The 10,897-nt window shown below is 37.6% G+C and overlaps 1 protein-coding gene across 1 annotated transcript; it reads right to left on the bottom strand.

Moving 5' to 3' along the window:
* Nucleotides 1-6: 6 nt before the first annotated feature.
* LOC102733362 (cardiolipin synthase (CMP-forming)) lies at nucleotides 7-10,858 on the bottom strand. The gene is made up of 4 exons (XM_081811092.1): nucleotides 10,189-10,858; nucleotides 3,636-3,721; nucleotides 2,680-2,748; nucleotides 7-1,110 (listed from the first exon to the last, which is right to left on the bottom strand). Exons 1-4 carry the CDS (start codon nucleotides 10,223-10,225, stop codon nucleotides 1,015-1,017), a joined length of 288 nt encoding a protein of 95 aa, XP_081667218.1. The 5' UTR covers nucleotides 10,226-10,858; the 3' UTR covers nucleotides 7-1,014.
* Nucleotides 10,859-10,897: the final 39 nt, after the last annotated feature.

Here is a 10,897-nt window from a genome sequence, read left to right as displayed (position 1 = left end):
TATTTGAGAACTAAGTGGGATACTTTGGAAATACTTTATAACAAGGTGAGTTGCTAAAAACTACTGTCAAAGTAGGCAATATGACTGTTGAAAGGTTGGAGAAAAATGGTAAAAATCTAGAAAGTTTCTATACTTAGATTGCTATGTAAATGTCTTAAGTTCCTATATCACTTTAAAGAAACAGAAACAGAAAATAAAAACATCAGAGAGAGGTTGTATTATGGATGTAGTTTAGTCAAGAAAAACTCCCACAGACCGATACTCAAAAAAAAAGGCATCGGTCCTCTATCAAAAGATGTAGGATGAATAAGACAAAATGTACACATATATTTTAGAAAATAAAAGGTTTAGCGTGTGTACCATCTTTAAAGCTTCTTTAGCTTAACTGACTCTGGCTCAGACTGCATCAAGCAAGGCTTTAATTAGAGTTAAAGTGTACTAAAATACAGTGCTTCAAGTTCAGTGTGGCACATCTGGACTCTGACAGATTGTATTCGACATATTTTCACGGTGATACATTTCAAAGCTATAAGTAAGGATAATAAAATAAAAAACTCTTTTCTCCAAGTTTCCCTCCCACTATGCCCCTGCGCCACTAGGCTGGATGCACTTTCCCCTACCCACTCTCCTATACCTGACCTTGCTCAGAGTCCGTCCTCACCCCCAGTAACCTCCCCCAGTCTCTCCCTGTCTAAACCCACTAGGCCTCTTGCTCAAATGCCACTTCCTTTCTGAGGCTTTCCTTCTTCTCCCTTCCTGGAATCAAGTATCCTTCCCTCCTCCAAAACCCCAATACTTTATCTATATCTCTCATCCCTTTTAACTTGCATGAAAACTCCTGTAATTTCTATATCCCATGCATGATAGTAAACTTCAGAATAGTATCAGTCATAAAATATAGCCCCCAACTTTACTCGGTTGGTGCTCCATAAACATGGTAAGAACGAAGTAATTCTAAGACTGTCACAATAAGCCATTTTGTTGACATTCTCAGAGAGTAATTCTACATTTAGCTTACCACAGTATCTGAAGATAAATGCTGTCAGCATAATTGAAAACCGGAGCTGCCAAAGAAGCTGCCACCAAGATTAACTGGACTGCTGTGTTTACCTAAAACAAAAAAAAAAAAGTCATGAATAAACAGTGCCAAGGAGATCCTGCTTCAAGCTCAAGAGACAAAGGCACAGCCCATCATGCTGTAACATGACGTACCCTTGGCGTGCTTGGTGTCGTAATATCCTTGCCAAAGAAGCTGGCATTCACACTCAAGGGGCAACTTTACTAACTGGCTCATTTGTCTGCACAGGTGCCCTTTACAGTGAGGATAAGGGCATCTGTCAGAAAATACTACTACCTTGAATTTCCAGAGCAATTCAATAATGTTGCCATGTTCTTGGCCTTTTTTCAGTTGTCTGTTAAAATAGCCCTGTGGATATGGAAATAATAAAGCTACCACTTCACCGGTGAAAATGTAATGAGCTAAGTGACTTGCCTGCAGTCATAGCAGGTTACAGGATGGAACCCAGAACCCAGACTCCCCAGCACTTCATCCAGTGCTCTCCTTCATTTGCCCAAATGTCAAACCCTAGGAGGTCAGAAAATTGAAATGCATTCATCTCCATGAGAAGAGGCTCTGGAGGAAATAAGTATGTTCCCCTACCCTACAAGACAGCATAGAGGAGAGAAGGATGAAAACAGAACCAAAAATGCGCTGGAGACTGCCTACTCATCCTGAGAAGCGTGCTGGGGAAGAGGGTGTGAAGGATGAAGCCGTGGGAAATGTGCAAGAAGCATCTCTGTTCTACCGTCCATTCTGCAACCAACAGACAAGGATTCCACTTCATCTTAAAAAATTAAATAAAAAAATTGTCTGGAGAACTTCTTGCACCTGAGTCCCTTTCTAAGCAGTGCTACACTCTAACTGCTGTACCTGATACAAATGTAAGTCACTTGAATCTAAAAAAACAAAAAACAAAACCCCATAAATGTAGGTAAAAGTCCACCCCAGGGAGTTTTAGGTATAACAGTAACAACCCCTCTGTCCCAAAGATGATCTGTGTCCCTAACCTGTTAAACTTCTGTCACAAGGGACAGGACAAAAGGATGATTAGAACGAACTGACCAAGGCTACTAGGAAAACAGAAACGCCCTGAGAGTCATTAATGGTGTGTTCTCTGTCTGCAAAGGCTGGCACAGTTACTGTGCTGCAAGCGGCTCGGGAAAACAGGACGCATAACGAAGCATAGCAGCTGTTTATTAGTAAGTACAACTTTTTCCTATCCTTTCCATGTAATAATCAATGGTGAAAACGAAGGGCCCGATTTTACGGTGTTTTCACCACAGGAAGGAGGGTAATGAAACTACAAAGGAACCTCCCTAATTTCTCTGTAGCTCAACCAAGACGCGATTCCATTTCCACCCCCTTCCCCTTCCCAAACGGTGACCCTAACACCTCATTCGGCAACTTAAATGCTCAGACCACCAATGCAAAACACAATGCGTATACTAAAGACCCAAAAAGCTCAAAGGACAAAAGAACTGGGTTAATGACCTCACTCTATCTCCTACAGTCAGTGCACTGAAATAGGTCTCATTTTCAGCGGCTGTAGACTGAGGTTTATATTCATTATAATAAACATTTACCAGGGAATAACTTGAAAGGATGTGCGTGTCTCTTACCTTGCTGATGAAGGTTGGTTTGAACCTAGCAGTGGCATAGCAAGGATTGAAATACTTAGAAAGGGTTCGCTGGCAGAGGACAAAAAGATAAAGTTTATTCAATTTATCATTCAAGTTTAAAACAATCATTTTGTTATTATATGTAGGTAAGAGTTACTGAATATTTACATCACATGCCTGGCTCCATGCTAGACAAGCCCTTTATCTGCATCTTCTTTTATTACCCTAAATGAGCAGTGTCTATATTCCTTATAAATCATACACAGGTTACTGAAAGCAGATTTTTTTTTAATTTATAGATCTCAATCCCTAGAAAACTCGAACACAGTAACTATCCTAAAGTCTGCCTGACGACATCTGTTCTCTAAATAAACTCAATAAATCTCCCTTATTGCTATTTTTTTTCATAGGCTAAAAAAATGAAATGAGTAAGGTCCTATTTTCACTGGATCCAGAACCAAAGGATAAGGTTATTATGCTATGCCTATGTGCTCAAGTATCTATACAGCAATGAATAAATATGCAAACAAACCATTCTGTGTTCATACAACTGTGATTTTAAAAACTAGTTCCAGACAATCCATGGTAGGGGCTAAATCAAGCAGCAAAGGGGCTTGGTTACACAAACACTCCTGACCGTTTGCTGCTAGGGACAGGGCGGAGTTGGTCTGGGTTTTTTGTGCTATCAACTAAAAAGGTTTGACTCATATACATGCCTTTTTAAAATTGATCATTCATGTTTTCACTGAACAACTACCATTGTGGGTGATTCAAATAGCAAGAGGACACACTTATGTGTGGTTTTAAAAAATTCTTGAAAAAAGGATCAAAAAATAATGGCCATAAATTACTCCCATAAAGTGGAACTCAGGATACAACGCAGTGGGTTTTTGGAGTTTTTTTTTTTGCCTTAAGTTGTAAGTAATAATAAAAGGATTTTTTTTAAACAGACTCACCGGTGTTGGAAGAGTTCGGTATCTGATGTAAAAAACAGCAGCTATCAGCATTACGTCTCTCGAAATTATCATGTAAGTAAGTGGAACTGAAAATCAAAAATAAAATAATTTTGATTGGGATTTTGAAATTTACTGATATTACACATACAATAAAGCCTCATTCAGCCTTATGAACTGTTATTTCACAGAAATAAAAATGTTGTAAATAAATACTTATGGATTTGGTTTAGGGTCCTTATAGTGAACCACTGATTTTTATATTCTTCTTCCACCTACCCTCAAACCAAGTGAAGGACTATGTCTGCCTCTCAGAATGTCAGTCCTCTTGCCTTTTCTCCCTCTTGCACGTTTTTAAGCTGTAGGTTATTAGTGTCAGGGTCGGCTGTACTCAGCCCCCACTATCTCCTTTGTGACCTCTCAGCCTTGTGAATTTGGAAAAATGATCACCATGCTTACTATACTTACATATGGAATGAATGAGATGGTAGAGCCTGGAAAAGATACTGGAAGACTCAAAATACTATGCCGACTCAGGAGCTCTGATGGCTTCTACATTCTAGACTATTTTATAAGCAGTAAAATGTGCTGTATGTAACACTTGTGGAAAAGCCAAATACTTTCATTCTTGTCTGGTCAGTTCCTACCCAGGTAATTGCTATTTCTTCTCCTGCCCCATTCATTCAATGAATTCTAACTTAAAAAGAATTCAATCTGTCGATACTTTTCTCATTATTCTTAAGATTCTACAGCATGGGGGGTGCCTGGATGGCTCAGTTAGGAGTCCAGCTCTTGATTTAGGTTCAGGTCATGATCTCAATGTCATGAGATCGAGCCCCATGTTAGGCTCCATGCTGAGCATGGAGACTGCTTAAGATTCTCTCTTGCCAGGGCGCCTGGGTGGCTCAGTTGGTTAAGCGACTGCCTTCGGCTCAGGTCATGATCCTGGAGTCCCTGGATCAAGTCCTGCATCGGGCTCCCTACTCGGCAGGGAGTCTGCTTCTCCCTCTGACCCTCCCCCCTCTCATGTGCTCTCTCTCATTCTCTCTCTCTCAAATAAATAAATAAAATCTTTAAAAAAAAAAAAAAAATTCTCTCTTGCCCATCAAAAACTAATGATGTAATGTATGGTGATTACCATAACATAAAAAAAAAAAAGATTCTCTCTCTCCATCTCCCTCTGCTCCTCCTCACCCCCTCTAAAAGATTCTACAGCATGGCCCCAAAGCCAGAGCCAGCAAAATATTTTAGATTGATACCCAAAAGAACCCCTGCCCCCTTGTTGAGTAACAATGGGAGGGCAGAGGTCCTGTTTCCTTTCACATCCTTCTACACTATCGGAAGTCTTAACTATGAACATATATTGCTTTTATTAGAAAAAATATTTTTTTAAAAAAGAAAAAAATCCTGACAATTGTTTCAAACTAAAATAACAGGGTCGTGTGTATCCCTTCCATAATACTTCCAAACAGCTCTTCTATGAATTACTTTTGAGATCATATTTATGGTCCTCTCCAGTTCTGACATTCTATTCGTTCTGCAACTTGAGCAAAATCTCAATTACAGATTACAATTTAAATCTGTGTTGGTTACGACTATGATGTTAAGTGTAGATTGTTGGCCTAGTCCTTGATGATAATAAGACTGTTTGAAAGAGAAAATGCTTATCTACCACTCAAGTCATGGCATTTGGAGCACACAGAAGACACAGCTGTATGAGCCAAATAACAAAACAAGCAAGCCATGATTTTTAGGAGCATTTTTTGTGTCTGTAAAACAGACTTTTCTACAGCAATCATTAGCTGGCAAAATCTAACCATCAGATTTTAAGACACAGCAAACTCTTGCAAATTACATAGAGTAAACCTCCTAAACACAACTTTAGAAGAGAGTAAACACCTGTTGGTATATTTCATCATCACAGGGAAAAAGAGACTAGGACTTAATCCTAAATAAGAAGTTTCTGCAAAAGAGATGAGGCAATTCAATACGCTGCAAAGACGGGTTCTTGTTCTAACTAGTAACAACCCACACTACCATTCATTGAGTATCTGGCACTGTTTTAAGCATTTCATACATATTTTCATTTAATCTATATATCGACTCCACAAAATAGGGACCATCATTATCCCCATTTTACAAATGAGGAAAACAAGCCTTAGGCAAATTATATCACCTGGCCAAGGTCACCCGTTAGTGAGTAGTACAACCAGGACTAGTACTGTAACCACTAGTCAACAGTACAGGAAGCTGCACAGCCAGAGCCCTAGGAATGGAACCTAGGTCTGTGGAATTCACAGCCTACGCTCAGGTCAGTGTACGAGGCTCCAACCCAGCCGTGTGAGTCGCAATTAGCATCTCCGGACTCAGCTTACCTTCTGTAACAGCCTGGCGGAGAAAGGAAAGTTAACAAAAATCAAGTGTTCTCCAAACTGGCTGCCCACCACAGAATCACCTCGGGAGAGCTTCACAGACACACAGATGAAAGCTCCTTGGGGAGGGGCGCCTGGGTGGTTCAGATGGTTAAGCGTCTGCCTTCGGCTCAGGTCATGATCCCAGGGTCCTGGGATCCAGCCCCACATCGGGCTCCCTGCTCTGCGGGAAGCCTGCTTCTCCCTCTCCCTCTGCCTCTCTCCTGCTCATGCTCTCCCTCTCCCCGCCCCGTATCTCTGTGTCTCAAATGAATAAATAAAATCTTAAAAAAAGGGTGCCTGGGTGGTTCAGTCGTTAAGCGTCTGCCTTCGGCTCAGGTCATGATCCTGGAGTCCCAGGATCAAGTCCCGCATTGGGCTCCTTGCTCAGCAGGGAGTCTGCTTCTCCCTCTGACCCTCCCCCCTCTCATGCTCTCTCTCTCTCTCATTCTCTCTCAAATAAATAAATAAAATCTTTAAAAAATATAAAAAAAATAAAATCTTTAAAAAAAAAAAGAAAGAAAAGAAAGCTCCTTGGGGGATTCGCATGCACAGCCAGGCTGGGACCCTGCCTCACCAGGTGATCTCTAAGGCCTCTCCCTGGCTTTTGCATCTTCTAACTGCTCCTCCTTTCTCTCCAGCCTTCCCTTCCCTTTTCTTCCAGGGCTAAAACAGCTTTCATTTTGCCTATCAGAGTATAATAGTGTGTTAGTCAGGATAAGAGTGTATAAAACGTGTCAGGGATTGCTCCAAGGTTTTCCTCCCTACTTGCTAACCCTTCTGAAATAGGTAATGTCTGCAATAAAGAGGTACATTAGAGGCTAATTTTATTAGCATTCAAGAGAAATTAATAAAACAAAGTCACTTTTACATATCACAAGTGCTCATTATCAATACCATAGGTTATTGCACTGAAAAATAACAGAATTATTCCAGAAATTGATTCAAACCAGCAATAAGAATTTGCTATACAGCAAGCCAGAAATAATACAAGATATGGAAAAGAATCGTAATTTAGTAAATGTGGCAGAACAAATGCACATAAGTAGAAATTAACTTAGACGCACATCCCGGACTGCTACAAATGTAACAAATCAAGTTGTTTTCATCCTAATCTCTCCTCCCATAGAAAAAGCAAGAAGAAAAGCAAAATTATTTATTATCCTAGCTGAGGAAGAAAGCACATTTCTTACTCTTGAGGAAACAGCTATTCAGATGAAGGTGGATGGAACTTTTACAAAAATGCAGGCAGTATGAAAGTAAGAAGATGTGAAATAACATATATACAGCTCTCCCCCAAAACACGCCTAAAATGACAGTGAAGGAATAAAAAGACAAAGTCACAAAGAGAATGAGGAGAGAAGACAAATTTCTCAGTTCTACGTTTGTTAGTAAGAATTATTTTAATTCGAACTGATTAAAGGCATCGTAAAAAGCTCAACAAATCCCAAGCAAGATAAATAAAAAAGTAACTCATACCAAGATATATTACTATGAAACTATGGAAAACCCCAAAGACAAACGAGAAAATCTTAAAAGCAGCCAGAATAAAAACAGTTAACTTCAAAAAAAGAATGGATTAGCAGTTTCTTTTATACCAACAACAGAAATGAAAATTGTATAATATGTTATATGTGCTGAAATGACTACCAACCCAGACTTCTACACTCAATAAAAATATCCTTCAAGAACAAAGGCAAAATCAGAGAAAGACAAATACTGCCCAGTATCACTTACATGCGGAATTAAAAATAAATAAAAATAAAATAAAATAAAAGTTGAAATAGAAATAGCAAGGAAAAAAGTGGCTGCCAGAGGCTGGAGGACGGGAGAAATAGGGAGAGGTTGATAAAAGGGTGCAAACTTCCACTTTTAAGATGAATAAAGTCTGAGGATCTAATGTATAATATGGTGACTGTAGTTGATTATACTGTATTGTATTAATTGAAATCTGCTTGGAGAGTGGAACTTAATATCCTCACACATACAAAAGAATAAAATGTTCTCATACATACAAAAGAATAAAGGCAAAATAAAAATATTTTCAGAGAAACAAAGGCAAGAATGTACCACCAGTTGACTAATATTAAAAGAATTTCTAAAGATACACTTCAGATGAAAGGAAAATGATCCCAAGATGGAAGGTCTGAGATACATCAAACAATGTAAGCCAGAAAAAAGTAAATATGAAGATACATCTTAATGACCACTGTAAAAACAGTATCATGTGGGTTTAAGAAGTAAATAAAATTAAAGTATGGCAACAATAACCAAAGTTGAGAAAGCAGTAAATGGAGCTCAAGCAGGGCCGAGTGCAGATTCATTAACACTGAACTTCGATAAGGATGAATGATATAATTCTGAAAATAACTAAATGGAAACAGAGTATAACAGAGCCAAACTGGCACAGAGGGAAAACAAGTATAATGATAAAGAATCTTTACAGATGTTGAAAAGCACGTATGAGCCAAATGAAACACATAAAATGGAAGACTGCTACACAAATAATAGTAATCACAGTAAATGTTAATGGATTAAATGTTCCAGTTGAAAGATAAAATATTTTTAGACTGGATAAAAATAAAGAAAACCCATCTGTCTTTCTGCTATTTATAAGAAATATCTAAAATATAAAGATACAGAGAAATTGAAAGTGATTTATCTATCAGGCAAACATTGACCTGATCATTATTGAAGATATGGAGGGGTCACACTTCATAATAAAACATTCAATTTACCAAGAAGACAAAAAAATCTAATGTATATGCACTTAACAGCAGGACTTCAAAGACACAAAGCAAAAATCAGACTACAAAGAAAAATAATGTAAAACTAAACACAAAGGAAACTAACCTACTCTCTTAGTAACTGACAAACAAGCAGACCAAACAGAAAAAAGAAGTCAGTAATCATTTAAATGTCAGGATTTAAAATTTGACCAAATCGTTATATATAGAACATCACACCCAACTACCACAGAATACATACTCATTTGAAGCACATATAAATGTTTAAAAAATTTGACTGTAGGGGCGCCTGGGTGGCTCGGTCAGTTGAGCATCTGCCTTCAGCTCAGGTCAGGATCCCAGGGTCCTGGGATCGAGCCCCGCATCAGGCTCCCTTGGAGCCTGCTTCTCCCTCTCCCTCTGCCTGCCTGTCTGCCTACTTGTGCTCTCTCTCTCTCTCTGTCAAATAAATAAATAAAATCTTTAAAAAATTTTTTTACTGTATACTGGCCTGTGGGGCTAAAATCAGAGCATGTTCTCTGGATATAAGGTAATTATGCTTGAAATTAATAATAAAAAGATATCCAGAGAAACTCACAAATAAGAAATACACATTTCTATTAACTCCCTAAGTCAAAGAAAATAATGGAAATAGAATATTCTGAACTCAATAATGGCAAAATACTTTTATCGACATATGAGATGCGGTGAAAGGGATACTCAAGACAAAATGTACAGCCCTAAATGCCAACTTTAGAAAAGATGAAAGAAATGAGTTAAATATTCATCTACAGGTGTGCTGTTCAACACAACAGCCACTAGCCACGTGGGAAAATAAAGCACCTGAAATGTGGCTGGTCTGAATGAGAAGTGCTGTAAAATGAAAACTAGACACTGGCTTTTGAGAGCACAGTATGAAGAAAAACTCACTAATTTTTTATGGATTACACATTGTAATGATAATATTTTTTATCTAGTAGGTTAAATGTTATTAAAATTATTTTCACCTGTTCTCTTTGATTTTCAATATAGCTACTAGAAAATTTTAAAATTACATATATGGCTCCCGTTATATTTCTACTAAACAGAACCGATCTAAAGAATTTGGAAAAAGAACAGCAAGGGAAACCTGGAGAAAGAAGTAAAAGAGCAAGATTTAATGAAGTAGTAAGCATATCAGACAAAGCCCAAAGTCGGTTCTTTGAAAAGATTCATAAAACTGACACACCTCTGTTAAGACAATTCAAGGGAAAAAAACAAAGAAGGGACAAATAACTAATAAATCAGGATGAGAAGGGGGGCACTGCTGCATATCCTAAGGACATCAAAAAGTTAACGTGGATACCATAAATAGTTAATGGTAAATCTTTATAAATGTAGTTGTAATGGACAAGTTCTTAGAAAAACACCATAACTTACCAAACAGACAAAAGATGAACCAGAAAATCTGAATCATCCTATAACAAAAAAAAATGAATCACCTATTTGAAAACTCCTTCCTAAACTCCAGTCCTCAATGCTTCAATAAGTTCAACCAAACATTTAAAGAAGAAATACTGCAATTTCACACAAACATCTCCCAAGAATGGGGAAAAAAAACCTAGACTCCCTAACTCTTATTATGAGATCAGTATAAATTTGATAGTAAAACCTAATATATCAGTATCTTGTGAATACTGATACAAAATCTTCAACAAAATATTAGAAACTAAATTTAGCAATATTTTCATAATCTATCATGACCAAATTGGATTTATACCAAGAATTTCAGGTTGGTTTAACATTAGAAAAACAATAATGTAATCCATAACACATTAACAGTTTAAAAGGAAAAAAAAAATGACTCTCATAATACATGAAGAAAAAGAATCTGATAAAATTCAATATCTAATTGTAATAAAAACTCTTAGCAAACTCCCAATAGAAGTGAACTTCCATAACCTGAAAAAAGGATACATTTTATTTAATAGTGAAATGTTGATAACTTTCCTTTTGAAACTGGAACATTCCTATTCAACACTGTACTGTGCAGTATGGAAAAGAAAAGGCAAAAGAATTGGAAAAGAAGAAATACACTATCATTAATTATAGACAATACACAATTGACGATGTAGAAAATCCAAGAGAA

Source organism: Leptonychotes weddellii, unplaced genomic scaffold, assembly GCF_054177405.1.
Source record: "Leptonychotes weddellii isolate Sample4059 unplaced genomic scaffold, ASM5417740v2 HiC_scaffold_5506, whole genome shotgun sequence".
Lineage (NCBI taxonomy): Eukaryota > Metazoa > Chordata > Mammalia > Carnivora > Phocidae > Leptonychotes > Leptonychotes weddellii.
Note: the sequence above shows the minus strand (reverse complement) of the source record. Positions and strands in the feature narration are given on the sequence as shown.

Excerpts from the sequence above, each read along its gene's own strand:
- LOC102733362 (XM_081811092.1), bottom strand. The coding sequence starts at position 10,225 with ATGATTCAGATTTTCTGGTTCATCTTTTGTCTGTTTG. Across the intron at positions 3,722-10,188 it reads GTTCATCTTTTGTCTGTTTG|TTCCACTTACTTACATGATA; the intron begins GTAAGTTATGGT and ends TTTGATTTTCAG. Across the intron at positions 2,749-3,635 it reads ACCGAACTCTTCCAACACCG|CGAACCCTTTCTAAGTATTT; the intron begins GTGAGTCTGTTT and ends GTCCTCTGCCAG.